Source organism: Myodes glareolus, chromosome 4, assembly GCF_982192425.1.
Source record: "Myodes glareolus chromosome 4, mMyoGla1.1, whole genome shotgun sequence".
Lineage (NCBI taxonomy): Eukaryota > Metazoa > Chordata > Mammalia > Rodentia > Cricetidae > Myodes > Myodes glareolus.
The window spans coordinates 48,399,069-48,421,820 of record NC_142029.1 but is presented as its reverse complement, the minus strand read 5'-3'; the positions used below and the strand labels follow the sequence as shown (position 1 = coordinate 48,421,820).

The 22,752-nt window shown below is 41.7% G+C and overlaps 1 protein-coding gene across 1 annotated transcript in view; it reads left to right on the top strand.

Moving 5' to 3' along the window:
* Minar1 (membrane integral NOTCH2 associated receptor 1) overlaps positions 1-18,444 on the top strand; it is a 35,144-nt gene extending 16,700 nt beyond the window's left edge. The window contains exons 2-4 of the mRNA XM_048445583.3: positions 2,261-4,609; positions 9,281-9,535; positions 14,248-18,444. Of these exons, the coding sequence (XP_048301540.1) occupies positions 2,309-4,609; positions 9,281-9,535; positions 14,248-14,445 (2,754 nt within the window). The 5' untranslated portion in view covers positions 2,261-2,308 and the 3' untranslated portion in view covers positions 14,446-18,444. The remainder of the gene's footprint in view (positions 1-2,260; positions 4,610-9,280; positions 9,536-14,247) is intronic.
* Positions 18,445-22,752: the final 4,308 nt, after the last annotated feature.

Here is a 22,752-nt window from a genome sequence, read left to right as displayed (position 1 = left end):
GTTGGACTGGAGCTCACTATATAGACCAGGATGGCCTGGAACTAGCAGCAATCCTCCTGCTTCTGCCTTGTGGGTGTTGTGATCACACAGAGTGGTAGCTGGTGTATAAAGGGCTCCAGTGTGCCCTTTCTAAGCAGCATGTGCTCAGGGCAACACACAGTGGGTGTCACTGATGTATTTTAAATTTCAGAAGCGGTGCCTACACTAATCCATGCGAAGTTTTCTTATAGAAATCCTATTTGATTTTTAATTTTTTTAAATTTCAGATCAGTTCATGCTGAGATTCTCTTCTATTTCACCTCCCACCCCAGTTGAATTTAATGCACTGATGGCAGGCATCCATGGGGTGACTGCATGTGGTGAAGAGGGTCTCCACCTGCCAGTGGACCCTTGAGTGGGAAGGCTGGAACTTTCTCTCCCCCTCTCAGAAAACCACTGATGTAGCCTATGGCTGGTGTGGGAAGCCCGGTTCGCTCAGGATCCACTCGAGGTCTCTACAGGGCAGCTTTCAGGGTGGTGAGAAAAAGAGGGAACAGTCCACACTAATGCAACCATTACAAACACAGCAGAAACAAAAAATAAGAAGAAAAAATACGCTCAACAAAATGGCAGCAAAGAATGCCTTGTCCTGCAGACTGTCTAGGACGGCCTCCCTGGCCTCCCTAGCAACTGACATCAGGTGTTGAGGCTCAGGGGTGGTTTTTCCCCCAGGGGAAGTTTGCAGGCCATTTTTGCTTGGCATTCAGGGCTAGAGACAAGCTCCAGCATATGGCTGGCTGAAAGACGCTCTCCTCGCATGGCCTGCAGAGGGACTGCAGCGGCTTCTGTCCAGGGTGTCCTCTTCAGGCTTGGCTGGCCAAAGCCAGATTTATTGTTATTATTGTTTGATGATTGCACAGTATTTGCTCATTGTAGGACCTTTAGAAAAGATGAAAAATTATTAAGAAAAATAAAAGTTCTCTATAAAATAAAAACAGTATTAGGGACTTTATGGGAGAAGAAAGGGAAACATTCTAGATTTTTATATAGGCATTAGTTATATAGTTATATGGTTTATATAGACATTGGCTACTACATAGGTATATATATTCACCAAAACCAGACAAGGTACTGTTAATGTTTGTGTCCTTCATTGTATGTAAAGTTTATAGAAAAATCAAAATCAAAATAACCGTTGGACTTGCAAAAGTGATATGCATTATAAATTATTTAGGGATAAGTGCATAGATTCCTTCAAGTTACTTTAAAGTGTATAAAAAAATCAGGTGGCTTGATTATGGATAGATATGTTATCAACCAAATATAGTAACCCATTAATGGTAAGATCCAGATGGTGGATACATGAGTGTTTGTGATAATATTCTTTCAACTTTGCTGTAGCTCTGAAGATTTGCATGATGTGATACGGAGCTAAAGAGAGTACTGTTTCAGGGAGCAATCCATATTTACAGCTCAAACTTAACTACTATTTACATTTGAGTAACATCATTTTCCTTCATTTTGGTTTCTAGGAATACATGATTGCACATCATGAAGGTCTTACTTTAAGCAGATTTCTTTTCATATTTTTTATGCAGTAGTGTATCTTGCTTTTATCATAAAAGTTTTGGATAATTTTTAAGTTAAGGCATCCTTTATATGCAGTAAAATTCACACTTTCAAGTGTATAATTCCATGCACTTGATGGATGTATTTTGCAAACACAACTACCAAGATAATAGACTATTATTCTAGATTATTTCTCCGTGCTCCCCACTACTGACCTATACTTCAGAATGGAAATAAAATAGAGTCATATAGTACAATGTGTAGTCTTTGACTCTGGCTTCTTTTTCTCATGCTTTATTCGCATTGCATATCCTAGCAGTTTGTTCTTTTTCTAAACTAATAAAGTTGTATTATAAGAAGGTATGTTTATGAAATTTTATGTTCAGGAAAGCTCGTTGTGTATTGTAACTTGTTTTATTTATATATTTCTTATTACTTTGACATTTACAATATTTTTTGCTATTATGAATATCTTGTAGTGAAGATTGTCATATCTAATTTTCATTGGTTCTTTGAGGTAGATTCCTAGGAAAGGAATTGCTAAATCAAATGTAATATTTTAAAGCCATGAGACATTGTTCGTTATTAAAATGCTTTTCTTGTTTTTCTGTTGTTGTTTTTTTTTTTAATGGCTCAGAAAAGTCTGGACTTAGAACTCTCCCATTGTATCTAACTGTCTCTCCTGCTTTCTCTTCTGCTGTCGTTACTATAGAACTGACTGATATTCCAGTGTAGTCAGTGAGCTTGCAAATTCTAAATCATGGAGACCAATCAGGAAGTTTCTCTCTTTTTGGTGAAGATCTTAGAAGAACTGGACAGTAAGCAAAATACTGTTTCCTATCAAGACCTGTGCAAGTCACTATGTGCTCAGTTTGATCTGTCTCAGCTTGCCAAACTGAGAAGCGTGCTTTTCTACACAGCGTGTCTCGACCCCAACTTTCCGGCCACTTTATTCAAAGACAAGATGAAATGCTCTGTAAATAATCAGCAGTCAAAGAAGATCATGGTGGCAGCAGATATCGTGACAATCTTCAACCTGATCCAAATGAATGGAGGCACTGCCAAGGAGAAGCTACCCACAAGCTGCCCCAAGGTACGCAAGAAGGAGGCATCCTTTGAATCTTGCAGGTCGGACACCGAGGTGTGCAACCCAACAGTCTGTGAGCCTATGAACTGTGAGCTCGGTGAGAGGCCCTTCAGCCGTGGCTACCCCACCAGGCAATCATCCAAATGCCGGAAGAGGGACTGTAAGGAATGTCCACAGTTTGTCCCTGCCTCTGAGCCCAACTTCCTCTTGGGTGTCAGCAAAGAGGTGAAAAACCGAGCAGCATCTCTGGACAGGCTACAAGCCCTGTCCCCATATTCTGTGGCCAGCCCCCAGCCCTGTGAGATGCAGAGGACCTATTTCCCCATGAATATTGAGAATGAGTCCATTTCAGATCAGGACTCACTGTCCATCAGCCAAGGTATCAAGGAGACCTTCATCTCCAGCGAGGAACCATTTGTGGTTCAGTCCTGTGTTCAGAAAAGGAACATCTTCAAAGAAGAGTTCCACAATCTCATGACTGTATCCCCCAGTTTTGTTGGTCCCACTAACAAAGCTGAGGGGGATCACGGGGAGACCCAGAGTCAGAAGGAGCTCCACAAGCCACCCTTCTTTAACCACAGCTTTGAGATGCCTTACCACAATCAGTACCTGAATCCAGTGTATTCCCCGATTCCTGACAAAAGGCGGGCAAAGCACGAAAGCTTAGATGACCTTCAAGCCTCTACCTATTTTGGACCCACCCCAGTAATGGGAACGCAAGATGCTAGGCGCTGTCCAGGAAGGTCCAGTAAACAGACTCCATGGCCTGCCAAAAGCTGGAGCCTAAACACGGAGGAAGTGCCTGACTTTGAACGGTCCTTTTTCAATAGAAATCCCTCTGAGGAGAAGCTACGCTATCCAAATTCTGGCAGCCAGACCCCCAGTTTCTCAGGCCCAGACAGGCATCCAACTTACCTGGTGCCAAAGGATCAACAGAAAGTTCTCACTGCTGGCTATGCAGTGAAACCGAATGGACTCAAATCTAAAGAGATCTCATCCCCTGTTGACCTGGAGAAGCACGAAGCAGCAAAAAAGTTTAAAGAGAAAAGCATCAGCTGCACCAGTGGCCAGCACAGCTCAGACACCAGCAGTGTGGGAACCCAGACAGAGCAGCATGTGCTGGAGGCCCCCAAATGTAAGGACTTGTGTACTCTGGGCCAGGCCAAATACAGTGACAGACATGCCATGAAGCACTCGGATGACGACTCGGAAATTGTCAGCGACGACATCAGTGACATTTTCCGGTTTCTTGATGACATGAGCATCAATGGCTCCACAGGAGTGATACAGTCTTCCTGCTACAATAGCACTGGCTCCTTGTCTCAGCTTCATAAGTCAGACTGTGACAGTTCCCCAGAGCATAACCTCGCCAAAATCAACAATGGAGCCTCCAGCAGCAAGGGAGACAAATGTCACCGGCCTGAAAATGTTCACCATTCTGAAGAAGAGTTGAAGACCAGTGTGTGCAAACTGGTTCTCAGGATTGGTGAGATCGAGCGGAAGCTGGAATCGCTGTCAGGGGTCCGTGAGGAAATCTCCCAGGTCCTTGGAAAGCTCAATAAACTGGATCAGAAAATACAGCAGCCAGAGAAAGTGAACGTGCAGATTGACTTGAATTCCTTGACCAGTGAGGCACCTTCTGATGACAGTGCCTCTCCGAGGGTCTTCCGTGCACACAGTGGCTCCCACGGGCCCAAACTGGAGAACAGCCCCGACTGGTGCTGCTCGGATGCCAGCGGAAGCAATAGTGAAAGCCTGCGTGTCAAGGCCTTAAAGAAAAGCCTCTTTACCAGGCCATCTTCCAGGTCCCTGACTGAGGAGAACAGTGCCACAGAGTCCAAAATTGCCAGCATCTCCAACTCTCCCAGAGACTGGCGAACCATCACTTATACGAACCGCATGAGCCTCAACGAAGAGGAGATCAAAGATGCGGGCCCGAGCGATAACAAAGACTGGCATCGGAAACCTAAGGAGGTAATGGAAATTTAAGTTCTCGTGATTGATCTCAGCATTGCCACAGCCTCAGACATTCCACGCTGGTAGCTGTGCGTTGCTGGTTCCCCTTCCAGAATTGGCAGGCATTAGAACAGAGAGGGCAACATGGGCAGGCTGTTTGTTCTGCCAAGGTGCCAGTCAGTTGGGGGGAGCTCATGCTGTGCTCCTGCCGACAGTAAAGAGGGCAGTTGGGATCTTGGACAGGTGGTGTGAGAAGGATTTCACGAAAGGGGGAGTGCATCAAGGCAGGCAAGCCTCCCAAGGTTATCTTCCCGTCCTTGCTGAAGTAGTGGGATCTGCACCAGGCAAGCAAGGGAAGTGGCTTGCCAGTGTCCTTGCTGCTGGGTCTCTTGAATGAATTTGGTTGCATGCATGATGCTACTTTTGAAAACACGAGTCTTTTCACTGTAAGGTAAATAGTTGGCTACTAAGAATAAGGAAACAACGGCTTTGTTCCACCATGGAAAAACAGCCAATCAGAAATCGTCTTTTTCTCCTCTTTAGCTGTCTCTTCTTCGTATGCAATAGGTGTTCCACACTTCTCATGCGAGTGTTATTTTTGACCATTTGTCAGAAATCTCCCCCCACCAGCATTGGAATCCATGTAGGCATGTGCCCAAATGCTTCCCTTTTCTCTATTGCCGTGAAGGGACCTGTTCCAGGGGGCGTGCATTTGATCTCTCGCTCTAGGTGGGTTCCAGTGTCTATGCCAGACTGACGCACTCTCAGTCTGCAGCTTGTCTTCATGACATTCTCTGCTTCTGTGAGGCCATGACCTTCGCTCCCGGTGACTCTGAGGACTGGACTGTCAGGGGAGGGAGTGGTAGGATGGGCTTCAAGGGTGCTGAGCCAAAGAAGAGGTGAGGTATGGGTTTCCCAAGTGCTGTCAAGAAGGACAAATTTGAAAAAAAAAATGGCTTTGAATTCAAGGTTCAGAATGAGGGGAAAAAAATTGAAGGGGCATTATTTTTTCTGATCCCAAAGAGCCCCTTGTGTCCCATAATGCTCTTTTCCCTAAACTGCTTGCTATGCACACAAGGTTAAGGCTAGATTTCTGGAGCTCAGGGTCCGATATAACATTAAAAAATGGCCATTAGAGGACTCACATATTTAGGTCCTTTGTAGAAACCTGACCTCCAAATCTGTGAAGTGCCAGTACTTTACCAAACCACCAGGACTAGCTGCAACCTTAGATACGATCCACTTGGATAGCCCCACATTAAACTGATGCTGTTTGAAGTAAGCCCTCTGGACTGTGTGGCTATTTTCACTGTGACTTTTCTTCTTGGCGTTTGTCACCTCTTGCTAATGATCCTTGTTGAGCTAACCAGCTTTGGTCCAGTGTCAGAAATTGCTGAAAGCCAGATCCTCCACATGTCTTGTCACCATGCCTAGGTCAAAATCCTCTTGTCTCAGATTAGATGTTCGATTTTTTTGTAGCTAGTGTTTCTTCTTTGTTACTGCTGTGGGGAATGGCCATCACCCCAGCAGTTTTCCCAGCTGATGAGCTCCCCAGGAGCTATGGCTCCCACATACCCAGTTTAGCTTCAGCTTCTACATATTTACTTTTTGTGATGTCTCTTTCATCTTTGCCTTGTTTGCCCTTTGGTATCCTCTATTCCAGCTTTCACATCCTACCTGGGGCCTGGGGACTCACCCCTCCACTTCTTACCTTATCTCATGGGCTGCTTCTGTGTTCATTCCCCTAAAACTGCCATCTACAGGAGTGCAGTGTCTTTTGTTTCAAAATCTCCTGCAGATCTTCTGCACTTCAGCAAAAAGTCTCCAAGTTCTTACCCAGGCTTTTGTATTTTTTGCTTAGGTGTGTGTGTGTGTGTGTGTGTGTGTGTGTGTGTTCATGCACATGTTGATGTCAGAGGACAACATGTAAGAATTGATTCTTTTTTTTCTACCATGTTAGGTCCTAGGGATCGAACTTTGGACACCAGGCTTGGTTGGCAAATGCCTTTACCCACTGAGCCTGAATTTCACATACTTCTTTCTAATCAAACTGCTGTATTTTATCCCAAAGCCTGTTCTGCCTTGATGAGTACACTTGTATTTCCTCAAGAATGCTATGGTTATCCACTCAGTCACCTAATTAGCAAATACTTTAGTAATTCTTTCTTTCTTTCTTTGCTTATTTATTTATTTTTGATTTTTATTGCACTCTACATTTTTCTCTGCTGTCTTCCCTGCTTCTCCCCTTCCCTTCAACCCTTCCCCAAGGTCCCCATGCTCCCAATTTACTCAGGAGATCTTGTCTTTTTCTACTTCCCAGGTAGATTAGATCTATTCCAGACCTTGTTATATGATCAAACATAATTTATACATTAAGATTTTCTGACACGCTTTCTTTGTGCTTAGAATAAGGTGAGAATGACTGATGCTGATCTGTGCATCCTCAGGCCTCTGGGTTCTGTGCACCCCTCAAGGCCTCCTCATTCACACCTCTCTTGACATGTCTACAGGGATTGTTGCCCATTTCTTACCTCTAGCTTTCAGTTCGTTTTGTTCAGATGTACTGGACAAAAACACTTACTGAAACATAGATTATGTATATTCATACTGACTAATGTTGTCAGGGTTTCTGTCCTACCTGGTTCTTGCAATCATTAAGTCCCAAAGAAATCACACAGAGGTATATATTAGTTGTAAACTGATTGGCCCATTAGCTCAGGCTTCTTATTAACTCTTATAATTTATATTAGCCCATTATTCTTGTCTGTGTTAGCCACATGGCTCAGTACCTTTTTTAGCAAGGCAGTCACCTCTTGTTTCTTCTGTGGATGGGTCACAACAACTGCAGACCAGAATTCTCTGTTCTCATTGATCCATCTCTACTTCCTGTCTGGTTGTCCCACCTATACTTCCTGCCTGACTACTGGCCAATCAGCGTTTATTTAAAATATAATTGACAGAATATAGATCATTGTCCCACACCAGACTACCATTTTAGAATATAAACCCATCTGTAGTAGGAATAAGCCTGGGCCTCAATGAGATGTTCTTAGAAGTGTGAAATGGTGCAAACCCTGGCTCTGTCATTTCCTGTGCAGCATAGAGTCTCCCTCTTAGCCTCTCTCATCTGATCTTACACATCTACAGTGGGGAGAATTTCAGTTGTGATGCTGAAATGTTAATGAGAAGATGCTATGAAGTGCTGTAGTCTAGCACCAGGCAGAGTGGTGGATAGACAGCCAGCCCAATGGCTACCACAAGGTTATCGTCATGGGAATTTCTGCCATCCCCAGCTATGTGCAACATCTGCTTATATTAGGTCTGAAAAATGAGACATGAGCAGAATAAATAGAGCCAATGGAGCCTCTTAGAAAATCCGTGGCTTTGAAGAGTTAGAAAATAAGAAGGAAGCCCATGTTGCTAGATTTACTGTTCCTCTGTCTGTAGCCTCCACGGTTTTGAATAGCTGAGCTACACCACTTCTGGGCATGAGCCAGTGGATCGGGTGTTCTGGTATGTGCTTTTAGCCCACGTTCAGCTGTATGATATGCACACTCACAGCCACACACATATGTTCGTCATGTGTTCACTTGTCACGTGACCTCCCCTTTTTCCATTATTTCATACAGAATGCTTTGCTTCCTTTCTCCTCTAGGGCTGTATCATTGGTTTCTATCTTTTGGACAAATCCTGGTGGAGTGTCCTATTTATTAGTACTATTTTGTTGGGACCAGGATTAAAAGACAAACAAGCTATTCCCCTGCCTTGGAGAAACTCAGTTCAGTGGAGGAGGCAGGCTGGCAGATAAGCAGTTACAGTTTAATGCAGCAAGCTCTAGCCGAAGGGTCTGTACGCAACCCTCCAAGGTCACAGAGATCCACCCCATCCCATCTGTGAGGGAGTACTAGCTGGAGGGTCATTCGTGTGAAAAACCGGTGGCCTCCAGGTGGATGTTCAAAAGATCAGAGGTCCTGCTCTTACAGCCTCACTGGGAATAGAACAGCCTGTGATGTGTCTCAAGGCCTGTGGACATAATTGACGCCGAGCCCTTTCAGACACTCTCACCTCCACGCTGCTGCCCAAGCTGCTCCTTTATCTTTAGTGCTATACAGATCCCTTTGAAAAGGTCGGGCGTGCCACCACGGACAGTCACTAGAGACTCCACGTGGGATTTCCAGCTTGGCTTCTGTCTCCCAAGGCAGGATCTCAGCGGAACTTTCAAGCAATTCCCTGTGGAATGACCTGTGTCTTTCACTTATTGAGTCTCAGTATAAAGCGGGACAGAAAAGAAGAGTCATTAACATGCAAGAGCCAATCAAAGACTCCAAAACTAGTTGATTAGGTTCAAAACCCTGCTCCTTTGTGTGTTCTCAGACAAATAATTGAGTCTCTCTGAGCTCCATTATCTGACTGTACGAGAGGAGTCAATTGTGGTAAGGATGGTGTAAGGATGAGATCATAGGAACTTCTCTAGATGTGGGAACATCTTTCTAGTACTGTCAGAATCAGATGCTCTCTTTAGAGAATCTCTCCCCAAATAGGCAGACTTTGTGTGGATTCACAACTCATGTTGCTGTCTGGGTGTCTACTAGGATCTCATTGATAAAAAGTTGGCTGGCTGCTCAAAGGTACTGTGAGACCTGACGGCATCTCTGTGGCTTTTCTGGATGTTTCTGTGCTTCTCTGCAGGCAGACCGGCAGTATGACATTCCCCCACAGCACCGACTGCCCAAGCAGCCCAAAGATGGCTTCCTGGTAGAGCAAGTATTCAGTCCACATCCTTATCCCACCTCCCTCAAGTCCCACATGAAGAGCAATCCCCTGTACACAGACATGCGGCTGACTGAGCTGGCTGAGGTTAAGCGGGGCCAGCCTTCTTGGACCATAGAGGAGTATGCTCGGAACTCTGGTGACAAGGGCAAGTTGACAGCTCTGGACCTGCAGGTGAGACTCATTGTTTCTGAGTGGGAGGAGCCCTGTCATGGGCTGTGTGGATGACTTAAATCTGGCCACTCCCTCAGCCCTCCAACTCCTTGGGTCCTTGCCGTAGCATTCTGAAAGTTAATAAACCAGAGAGGAGAGTGGTCTTTTTTGCTGTTGTTGTTTTAAACAAGGGGGCTTATACCTTATGGATTTGTTTCTAAGTATTTAACAATGAGAATGCTTGCTTTATATATATGTTGGTCATCTGATTTGCTAATGATGCCTTTAAAATCAAGTGCAAATTCTAATCTTTGCTCACAAGACCTGAGCCAAACTGTTTAATGAAACACAAGCTGATTTCTCCTTCCATATGTAGCACGTGGGATAAGCATGTTTGTGGGAGCCAAGCTATGGATTATGTTTCCTTATGGAGCCGCCCCAGGTAAGAGCCATTCCTGGAAGGTCTATGAATGCCATTATGGCTAGAGGGCATGCTTTTTTGTTCACCCACCACAGGGCTGGGTTTTGGTTGCACTTTTATTTTGGTGGGCTGCTCTAAGCAATTCCGTTCACAGCACATCTGTCTATGTTTCCACACCCCTGCAAAGGAATCATTGTGGCCACCCATGGGCTAAACTGTGTGGAGAGAGAGAGGCCATAGCACCAAAGGAATGTGCTGTCTCCAGACAGCCTGTGCCCTTGAAGCACGGATGGTGAGAACTGTCTGTAGGCCCACGATGGCAAGGCCCTTATGCCATGGCCTTTCTCTAAGCAAAGATGGTGTGGGAGGTACAGCATGTGGCAGAGAGAAGGCAACGGGTTTGAACAGCACCAGGACTTAATCCAGAGCTTCTTAACAACACTCTGTGACGTGGAGCACTTATTTCACCTGCTTTAGCTGTGATCCTCTCACCTGTGCAACGGGCATAAAAATATCAACCTTAATATGGCAGTGTTGTGAGAGCTGAAAATAATATGCATAAAGAACCTGGCACTGATTGGCGTTGAGAGGGGTGGCACTCAGGAGTTGGTAGAGGATGCTGCAGTCAGGCAATGTACATGGTACTTTTCACATCCATCTTAGTTCCAGGCACAGTTGCCGGTGAGACAGGCATTGCTCTGACCATCTCCAGTTTATAAACCAGGAAACAATGGAAGCAGGAAGCCCAGTGAATTGGCCCAGGGCAGACAGGTCTGGATCTATACTGGATCATTGGACAATAAGTCTCCTAGTCTTCCTTCTCTCTTTCCTCTGTAAGCATTTCCCTTTGCTATTGCTGGGAGTTTAACAGAACTTAATCTCAGACAAAAGGATTACAATCACACTTGTATATCTAGGAACTTAAATGGTCGCAGTTCAAGCAAGTTCGAGTCCAGTCCTGGGAAAGAGATCTCTGGTGGCAGCAGGAACACCCTAAACTCTCCCTCGGCCCCCTTACTCATGGAATAATGTTCCCATGCATGCCACACGCCACTTGTCACTTTGGGCTGCTCTCTTCCCTGTCATCTTCCTGATGATAAACAGGCTAGATCATGACTTGAGTCTCCCACAAGCAGACCTCTGTGCAGCTTTGCTATACATGGCCTCCCTTTGATCAGCGTGCCTAGGTTATCGTAACCTACCAGCCAGAAAACACTCAGAATTAGAAACAGCTCAATAGGTTGTAATAACCAATATTTCACCATGCCCTGGAAGTGACCTTGAAAACAGATTTTGCAACTTTAGGGAGAGAGAGCATGCAGTTCGAATGTGCCAGTGTTTTAAAGAATAAACACAAGATTAGCATAAAATAGCAACAGACATTTGGGTTACAGAGCTTTAGGTAACTCTGCTTTACAACGAAGGTCAGAGTATCCAACAGCTCACACTGAAGGGACAGAGAGCTCACTGCCCAGTGATGCGTTGGCAGAAAAGCAGGGCAGACATCGGGGCATATTTGTTTGCGATGGTTTGCAGAGATTCAAGTGCTGTTCCGGGTTAGCTTTGGAACAGGTTTCTTGGGGCTCGTTTTTGTTCATATATAAAATGCATTAATGATATCCACCGAGGGGGTAGGCACTGGCGTAGGCCTGGCTTTATTTTCATCATTTGGCAGGCCTAATTACAAGTGAGTATGTGTGTGGTGTCCCTGGGAATCTGGGTATTACCTCTTTGTGCTGTGGTGCCATTACAGCTTGACGTTATTGAAAAAAAAACTAATTAAAATAGTTTATTTCAGAGGCAGACTCTTATCCCATAACAAAGCGCAGATAGCTGTAAAAGGGGGCTGATTGCCTTGTTCTGAGATGGAGGGACCAAAGCCCCAAATCTCTGCTCCCTGCATACAATGCTTCTCTCCTGAGCCAGACCTGGGAAATCGGGGAAAGAGCAGCTTATTTTGACCATAATGACCAGAGTTTGTCTTCAAGGTTATAGGGCAGGGAAGGTTGTTAGTCTATCCTTTCACCCTAACCTAATCTTCGTGGACACATCATTCATATGACAGGTCAGTATTCCAGCGAAACAAGTCCATCTTTGGATCCCTCTCTTCCTTATTGAATGCGCGTTCATCTACAGAAGGATTTTCATGTCAGGGAGAGCAAGTGGGGCCCAACTGTGTCTATGGAGAGCAGAGCTTGTGTGTGTGTGTGTGTGTATGCATGAGAGTCTGTGTGTGTGTGTTGGTATATATACACATGCATATGAATTGTGTGTGCATGTTGCACATATACATGAACTTGTGAAAGCCTGTATTTGTGCATGTGTGTATTTGCGTGCATGTGTATTGGGGGGGCACTATAGTTCTACGTAGTGGTGCTTAGTCATTGCAGAGCTGTTTAGATCAGTTTCAGGGAGAAGATGCTCGACTCCAGCAGTGGACACTGGTCCTAGGAGTTTCTTACAAGGGTATTTACAGGCTTTCCCCTGTAAATGATATTAGGTATATCATGGGTGGCCAGCACTGCCTTCTTCCCTTCTATACAACTTGCAAAATTCATAAACTGTGTTGAAGCCAGCCATGCTAAGTTCTTTTCTCCCACCACTGTACAGTGTTGTCCAGCCTGCCCATCCTACCCACTGCAGCACCAGAGTGGCTCCAGGTGATCTGTGAATGATTCTGATAATCTTACCTTTGACCATCAAAATCGGCTTCACACAGTCTTTACATGTCATCAAATATTACTCTCATTTGATTTACTTAAATTATTTAAAAATGGAAAAATCATTTAGAGTTGGAGGACTGTACAGATCCCGATGGCCAGCCGGAGCTGGCCTGCAGGCCACAGTCTGTCAACCCCTCCCTCAAATATATGGTAGTTATCAACAGGAGGAATGAAATCTTGCAACTGAGTGGTAGTGAGCTGTCAGCACTCTGCAAGAAGCAGATGGCATGCCCAGAGGGATGATGGGAAGACCTACTGGGAAAGAGGAGTGTTCACTTTGGTGTGAGCAGGCCAGCAACGGTCAGTGTGAAACACCCAGAGAGAGCAGACAGAAGAGAGAGAAGAGCTGTTGCCTTTCTTGAGACTGAAGATCCAAGGGCAGAAAGCTGTTGGTGAAATTCACCTCAGCCCACAGCTCTGTAAGTTAGTCTGGTGGGCGCCTAGCTGTTGGCAGGCTGTAATCCGGCAGGAAGAACCCTGTGAGAAGCATCGCTCCACCGTCTGTCCTCTCGTTCCTTTTGACTGATCACACACTGTGGTGCAGAGCAGGGTGCAGAAGGAACTATCTCTAGATAGGGTGGGCGGGAAACACTGAGCATGTTTTAGAGTCATGGCTACTCCAGCAACAGTGTGCCACAGTTGAAGTTTCTCAGTCCTGTAGGCCTGGGGTTTGTTTTTGTTTTTAATCCCGTGTGTGTAAATTTAATGTGCTCGTGTTTATAAAACATAAACAATCTAAGAACCCATCTCACAATAGGTGTTAGGTTGTAATTTAGAGATTTAGATGATCTCGCTTGGGACTGTAATGTGTTGTTGCTTTTTGCTGTCACGTTATTAAATGCTTACCATAAAACAAGACCATAGCTCTGCTTCATGGAAATAGATTTTAGCCATCAACGTGCAATGGAGTACATGGGAAATGTAGGTTAAATATGATACTTACTCTGCAGACAATGCATTAATCATCAGTAGGCATTTGCTATAGGAGCTGACTTTGGGGGAAAGTGTCACTTAGTTGAGAATTATCAGCAGCACAGGACCAGGGTGGGGACAGTCTGCCATGGGTCTGCAGTCCTTTACTTTAAACAGTGTTTTAACCTGCTCATGCAAATGCTTGCAATGGAAATATTTTACATTTTGATTGAGCTAGAGATGCCTTTGAGTTTTAGTAGCAGTTCTGAGAAACGAGCTGACTAGAAATGATAAGACAATCTTGCTTACAGAAGATTCTGGAAGAGATTATTTTTCAGTGACTTTTCTTGCTTCCCTTACAGTGGAGCTAACCTACTCTTGGTCACATGTCCTTAAAGTTGAGTCTTGTCTTAGCCATTTTGCTGATGTATGTAGAGATGACCTATGAATTTTGTGTCAGTTTTAGTGAGGGAGGAGCCAGTGCAGTCCACGATGTATGGATGGGACCCTAGAAGTCATTCACTGGCATTGGCCTGGTGGGAAAGCATCTTATGATGCTGGCATTGCTAGCTACCAACTGCAGATAACTTTAAAATATTTCAGGAGTGGAAATCATCAGGATGTCTTGGACCTTGTCTCAAGTATTAACCATATTTCTAACATCTCTTTACTTTTAGACTCAAGAATCTTTAAACCCAAACAACTTAGAATACTGGATGGAAGATATTTATACTCCAGGCTATGATTCATTACTAAAACGGAAAGAAGCTGAATTCCGCCGAGCCAAGGTCTGCAAGATTGCTGCTCTCATCACTGCGGCTGCATGCACAGTCATTCTGGTCATTGTGGTGCCCATCTGCACGATGAAGTCCTGAACCTGGGGACCCAACATTACCCGCAGTTCACAGCTTCCACTGTTTTCTTCTGGATTTCTAAAGCTCACCTCAGTGTGGCTATTTGTTGAAATAGAGAGAAAAAAAAATCTCAGATGCTTGTCTACAGGGCTGAAGGTTTTCTTCAGAGAGTATATCCTCTAGAAAGAAGTCTACCTAGCTGTTAAGCTTAGCTGTAGTTAGACTCTGATATATTTTCAAAAGTACAATACCTTTTTCCACATAATGAAGGTCATGAATTATCCGTAAATAAAAATTGAATATTCCAAGCAAGGAAAAAAACAGGACAACTAATTGGCTTCTTTCATTCTGATGATGATTTATAGTGGGCATTAAGTTATGCAGAACAGATTCAATAGCTGCTCTTTGGAGGAGCTGATGGTGTCACAAAGATGAAAAAGCAACAGGGGTGGGATCAGTTTCCTTAACACTCTAAGATTGTTGCTGGTGAAGTAACTGGATGTGTCCACCAAGAATGTGGTTTCTATTTGGTTATCAAGGGCTATTGACTTTCTCCTTGCCCTTCTGCCATTGCCACTATAGAACATCTGAATTCCTGCAGTTCTTCATAGCGATATTCTGAACCCTGGTCTTGGGCCCAGATAACAAGGAGCTGTACTTCCACACCAAGCATGTTATACAGTGTTCTTTTTATGCAGAATGGGCCAAGATACTCAGAGTAGGCCACATATCTATTGTCCCCATCATGATGTGGGGAAGCTTTCCTGCTGGGGTATGTTCAACATCTGAAGGTCACTGACAGCCCAAGGAATGTCCTGTTCTTGCTGTGGCATGTGGCTCTGTTCCTTGATTTTCTAACTCTTGGTGGTACTCGATGCTCTACTTTGAAGAGTTTGGAACTTGTCCTTGTGCCTTGAAGAGCAGAGACAATGGTGACACTTTGACATTATAACTTTAAACCTTGGTTTCCATCCATCACTGGTACCACCCATTTTCAATGACTTTTAAAAGAATGTTTATTTGATAATCTGATAAAGGCACTAAGGTCTCCTCAACTACAACATCTGCTCCAGAGTTTTGAATATTTGTCAGCAGCGCAAAAAAAAAAGAATCTATTTAATCATCTATCTATCTATCTATTTATCTATCTATCTATCTACATGTCTAAGTATCTGATTTTTGTTTATTGTCTTCTCTGCTAAGTAAATTAAGAGCAAGAATTTCCAAGTATACAAGAAGCTGTTGCAGTTTTATTAGAATTTGATCTCTTTCCCCCTGATTGGTGCTTTGACAATAATTGGCAGAAAGACTCCTTATCAACATCTATGTTTAATGTCTTACAACAAACTAAAGAAAAATGATTGACAGAGTCTAGAAACCTTAAATTAATTTGATAACAAACTGGCATACACATATTGTGGTGGTGAGTATAATCACTTTGGGAAAGTATGCACACTTTCTGCAAGGGGAATCTGAGGCGCCTTCTAATTTCTAAAGCAATAGGAGTCCAGCATCCATTCTAAATAATTCCAAATGATGCTGAGCTTGCTGCACTGGATCCTGTTGTCACTAGTGAAGAGTAGACAATGCACTTTATGATGTTAACAGAAGACAGATGGATTAGAGGTCTTCATGATATCTATTTCTATTGATATGTTATGTTTACTAATGGATATTCAATGAAGTGAATGAAACTTAAGCCTTAGAATGGAGTAGGACCTGGCATTAAAAATGAATACATACACAAACACATACATACATATATGCATGCATAAGTATATGTCTGTTGTCAGAATTTTAGTCTTTTGGTGCTCTGTTTTTGGATTGGGCACTTCAAATAAGATTGTCTCTTTCACTCCAAAGAGGATACCAGATTACATCCTTTGGAGTCCCTTCTTCCACCTCCTTCTTGGGAACATTGACTCTGGACCACATTCTGATGTCACCATTCTGTCCCACAACACAAATTAAACTGCCAGAGAGTCAGAGATAGCAGCTTCAGCTTTCAACTTCTTGAACTGTGACTTTAGAACAGCAGAGATGTACTCTCCTAGGTAATAAAAATCTTGTCAAGCTTTGCATTGGTAGCACACACCTTTACTCTTAGCACTCAGGAGGCAGAGGCAGGTGGATCTCTGTGAATTCAAGGCCAGCCTGGTCTACAGAGTGAATTCCAGTATAACAGTCTCCAAAGCTACACAGAGAAACCCTGCCTCATTTTTTTTTTTGTCAAATCCCAACCCAACTCTTCCATTCGACAGATGGGATTATGGAGGCCAGATGTCACTCCCTCTATAAAACCACTGATATAATAAAGCCAGTCACACTTCATCCACTGACAGTGCCCTAGGACAAATCTATTTCTAATGGGCCCTATACGGGTCATGTGCCTAGGTACCTAGGGAAGGCATGACTATAAACATAATTCAAGCATGGAGATGAAAGAACTCTATAGAATTTTCTAATACCTTTTTTATTTCTGGGGAGGTAACCAAAGAAATTCAATCTTGTTCTAAGTCCAGTATAAGTCCAACTCAATTTTGTCACATAATGAAAGCATCTAGACCTGATAATAAACCAGGAGTCAGATCATGAAGGGGAAAGTAAAGAAGGAGGTTTTCTCTGGAAAGTGGCCATCCTCAGTTAGATAGTACTGAGGCTGCTGTTGAAGGACCACACTTTTGTCATATCTATGAGCTCATATGCCTGGAGTCTTAGAATTCATAAAATATATAAATATATCTCTTTCTCTTTGACCCCAAACTTGCTTTTCTTAGATCCCAGACTCACCCTAGTTTCCCCAGCCACTCAATGTTCATAATGAAGTAAAATAAATTACTTGATAGGAAAGTATGCATCCTTTTGTGTAATATGTTCCCCTCCTCTCCTGTTGCAATGCCCCCTCCCAAGGTGAAGGTGACTGACTGGCCTTCTGTACTGAGTGTCATCTTTTTTTTTTTTGCTGTATAACTTTAATAAAAAGTACATATTTTGTACGCAAATCTTAAGTCACTTCATGTTACAAATTCATTTCATTTTTGTTGTTTTTTTATTTCGCTTTTTTATTTATAACATTAATCAGATGACTTTACCACTGAAGGGATTATTTTCCAATCAAATATCTTTATACAGCGATGGAATTTAGAATAAATTCATTCTTTTTACTAATCTGAAATAGTTTTTTAACACAGCCTTGCAGAAAAGCAATCACCAATCAAAAGAACTTTTCAACTCTCTGCTATCAGGCATTTTATTCTAGCATTTCCTTGTTTAAACTACTGATACAATGAAGCCAATCACACATCATCTGCTGTCAGCTAATCATAAATTACATGTTACTTTAGGGCATGCAGCCATGTGAATAATACATTGCAAGGCTAGCTTAATAGATATGATAAAAACAATCAGTGTTCTGAATATCTGTACTATTGTTGCCATTGTCTTAATTCCTTGTGACACTTTATTTGTTTATATTATTGCACAAAACCCCTCTGCTAATGGTTTAATGATATGAGAATTTATAAATGCTGGAATTCAACATGCTTCCTATTATTAATATAACCAACCTACAAGAATATTGTGATCAATTATGTGAATACCAAATCATTATATACTGTATATTGTACTACAGATATTTGTATTTTAAGGTAAAGATTTGAGTAACTGTTGGTATAACTGAAGAGTATGAGATATTTATTAAGTAACAGCGAGAAATGCAACAACCTTCCTTATTTATGCCTTATGAACAACAGAGTGTGAAATGTAAGGCACAGTTTTATGTGAAGACCCTACAGAGATGGGTTTCCTTGAAGGCAGGGATTGTGTCTTTCTATGTTTGTTCTGTACAGCTCTCAGCACACTCTTGGTGCTTGATAAATGTTATATAATACCAATAACTAAGCACATTTTTAGATCTTTTTTCAAATGGCTCGTGTAAAATTTGGTTAATGTTGGTTTGAAGCTATCATGTAAAATCTGCCTCTCTAAATGTAATCCAAATAAATGGAAAATATGCAGTAACTTGTAATGAGATTTAATTTTATCCATAAATTATAGGGCTCAGGTTTATGAACATGTTACAAACTGTCCATCTTAATTCTTTTTCCCAAATTGAATGATTCCAAAGTAAAAACTATGTGAGCAAACTAGTCCTCCTCCCGCTGCTAGTCCCACTAAAGCCTTGCAGAAATATGGTCATTAATCACTCAATTATGTTGTATGTTCAGAATATCTCCACTGTTTCCTGTTGTTTCACAAACCTGCAAATACATCACAATTTATCTCTTCTTTCTGCTAATGAATGGCTATTCAGGTCCAGCCTACAAGAGTACTGTGATCAATGAGAATATCTAGTCAGTCCATGCTGTGTGTTATACTGCAAAAACTTTTATTTTAAGGCAGAAAGATGCAGATTGGTGCTCCTGGGGGAAGGACTTGGGTTTTGAATATTCTTGATGCACCCTTTCTGTAGTATGTATGACTAATGGGTCATGAGAGATGCTTAATGGTTAGGACAGAGTGTTGAAGACTTTTTAGATACAGTTCTGCAGATATGTCCTATTCCTGGGTGTGCATGTGGAGGCCCAATGTCCACATCTTCCTAATAAGCTCTAGAGTCTATTTCATTCTATTGAGTGGCATATCACTATTTTGAAAATATCATTTCCAGTCTGGAGAGATGAATCAGTGGGTAAAATACTTGCTGTGTCATTGTTTTCAATTTTTTTTTGTGGAAAATGATTGGAACTGGAGATCATTGTGTTAAGTGAATGAAGCCAGACTCAGACAATTATTGCATTTTCTCTCATTTATGTGGATTTTTGACCTAAAATTGTGTGTGTGTGTGTGTGTGTGTGTGTGTGTGTGTGTGTGTGTGTGTGTGATGAAATCAGAAAGGTAATCAAGAGAGGAGGAAAACACCTTATGGAAGGGGGAAGAGAGGTTAACAGAATACTTGTGACATGGAAGTAGACACAGAAGCCTGAGGCCATGAACTCAGATTTTCAGAAAACTGCACAGGGTAGAAAGCTTATGCAATCAGTCCCACTCCTCCTATAGTGAGACGGGAGATAGAGACAGGCGAATCCCTGAAACGTTCACGGATGCCCTAGCCTGGTGTATACAGCACAGTGTAAACAAAGACCCATACCTCACACAAGGTAGGAGATTAGGACTGACATCTGAGGCTGTCTTCTGACCTATATACATGTGCACTGTGACATACATGTGCTTGAACACACACATACATGTGCACACATTGGAATAAAACAGCATTTTCTTATTTGATAATGGAATTTGCTAATTTTGTGTTTATTAGTAGCCCAATACTACTATTGTGAAGTGTTCCTTTATGTATTTTTAAATTATATAAAAATTGAATTAATTTTTATGATGACATACAGGGCAGTAAGCTTCACTATGGCACTTTCATACTTGTGTGTCATTGGAGTATGTTGTCAGGATTCCTTTTCCCACTGTCCCCTTCTGTGTGCCTTGCCCCACTCAGGCTGATTTCCATAGAAAAGCTAGTCGACTTTTCTACTTCCATGACACAAGTATTCTATTAACTCCTCTTCACCCTTCTGTAAGGTGTTTCCCTCCTCTCTTTATTACCTTTCTAATTCCCCCCACCCTCTCACACACATGTATGATTTTAAGTCAAGAATCCACATACGAGAGAAAATGTGATAATTGTGTGAGTTTCGCTTCATTCACTTAACACACTGATCTTCAGTTTCAATAATTTTCCAGAAAAGAATTAAAAATGATATTGACTGAAAGGAGAAAGTGGGTACCCTTGTCTTATTCCAGATCTTAGATAAAATGCTCTCAGTATTTTTTCACTTAATATAATATTGAATGTAGGCTTGTGATGCATAGTCTTAATGATTATGTAGAGGTATATTCCTTCTATTCTTTTTTTTTCTGGGCTTTTATTGTGAAAGGATGTTGAACTTTGTCAAAAGCCTTTTGTGTCTCTACAGAGATGACTATGTGATTTCTATTCTTAAGTGTACTGAATATTTCACTTAATGATTTGTGCATGTGGAATCAAACAGCCTTCATGGAATGAAGCATGCCTGAAATGAAGTCACATTCATTCCAGTTTTAAACCATTTACAATTTTTATCAGATCGCTTTTAAGATAGTCTGTATTGCTTTTTTCTACTTCACTATAATTGTGGACAGTCGTTAAGGAATTATGGTGTTTTGAAAGTCACATTGACTTGCTTTCCCTGGCTTCTCATGTTTGTTAGGTTACAATGTGTGCATCTACTGGTTTATGTACCTCCTCTAGTTTTGGGGGTGCTGTTCTTACTGAGTGGCCTACCTTTAAAGTCTCAGCACTGCTCAGTGAGGAGAAAATAAACTGCTCTTGGAAGTGCCTTCACTGCTTCCCTTCAGGTCCTGGAGCTGGGTGGCTGATAGAGTTGGTGACTTGCTTCTCAGAGTCTTCCATATTTTCCTCTACCCTTTTTATGTAACCTGTCACTTCCTATGTAGAACTCCAAAGATCTTCCTCTCTTTGCAGTAGAGTTTTTTTTTTTCTTACCCTTTCCTTCACTGGCTCACATGAAGACAGCTTCGGGTCTTCCATTTACCCAGAAGTCTTTCTTTCTGTTTATACCCAGTTGCTTGTTGAGCTGTGTCCCATTCTTCTTGATTTATAGGAATTGATTCTGTATTTCGTCCACTAATTCCTTTATAGAAAACACACAGAAATACTGTTTTCCATTCTGTGAACTATCCTTTTAAACTGTCTCAATGATACCTTTTTATGAATAGAAGTGCTTAGTATTAATATAGAAATTTATAATTTTTTGTGTTGTTGAAAATTGGGTCCTGATAAAAAAATATTTACAAACTCCAAAGTTTTAAATATGTTCTATGTTTTCTTCTATAGATACACACACACATATACATATATATATATATATTCATAGTTATATCTGTGTTCTCTTTGGAATTCTTATTTGTACCTGATAAGAAGTAGGAGATTAAGAACTGTTTCTTTGAACATTTGCCATCCATTAATCAGAGCCACTTATTAGGAATACTATCTTTCCTCCTTAATATACATACTGATTATATGGTTTTCTGGATTTTATTCTGTTCTGATGGTTTACTTAACGCTTTCCCTATATAAATACAACTTCAACATAATTTTGTTATTCCAGAGGTTTGAAGGCATTCTTTAACTCTGAAGTAAGTGAGTGACCCCTGACTTGGTCAGAAACCTCAGTACATATTTCCCTTGTCAAATTATGTCTTGGGGGATGCTGAGGAAAGAATGTGTCTAGTTCGTTTTCTCCCTTCTATTGTTCTCAAATGTTACTGGCTTCCCTGCCTGAGTCTTTAAAAAAGAGCGATTGCTTTAACTATGAGTCCAGCACACTTGAAAAAGTAGTTAATACTTTGATAGCTAAGCAGAAATATCATAGACAAGCTTGGAAAAATGGTAGGGTAGATATACAATGGTGGGTAAAGGATACATTTTAGTTTTACAATAAAATATTAAATAAAAATTAATAAAACTTATAAAATATTTAAAAATGTATCAATCCAAAATTCTCATTTAGTTGGACTTCATCTGGGTTGATATTCTTCCAAGTGCTCTGAAAAAGTGAATTAAATAATATGTATGGTATCTTGTAGGAAAATATATGTCTGTCTTCCCTAAGAGATAAATCAATATGCAATATGCTTCTGTAAGGCATTTTAATCTATCATTAATTTAGCTTCCTCCATCTAAGTACAAGCAAAAATCAATACTTGGTTAACTTACTTTTCATTATTGAATGTGCTTTTTGGAAAAGCACATATCACTTCCTAGTTCTCTAGAATTCAGACTTTGTAATCTCCAACTATTTTTTTTCTAACATGAACCTCAATCATTGAGATCTTGCTGTATGCGGACTTTATTTATATCTTCGTTGGTCCTTGTGATGTCTACGAAGGGAGCAAGGTGTATGTTTACGACACAGTAGCACATGCATAAAACACAACCATTTTGAATGATGAGCAGTATGATTTTCATGAGTCTGAGGGCACTGCCCTATATACTGAGTGCCAAACCAACCAGGATTGAGACCCTATCTCAACCCCAAACCAAAGTAAATTCCCAAACAAAATCACATTGCAACAGCATCATCCTCCCCACAAAAATGATAAGAAAGCAACATTATAGTATTGAAAAATAAATTAAATCCAGAGAAGAGGAAGACTGTTAGATTCTTGGAAGAATGGAGCCCTGCATTCAGCCCACAGAAGGATGTCCCTGATAAACAGCCTCTGTGAATCTGTACACGGACTCCAGTTCATTGTGGT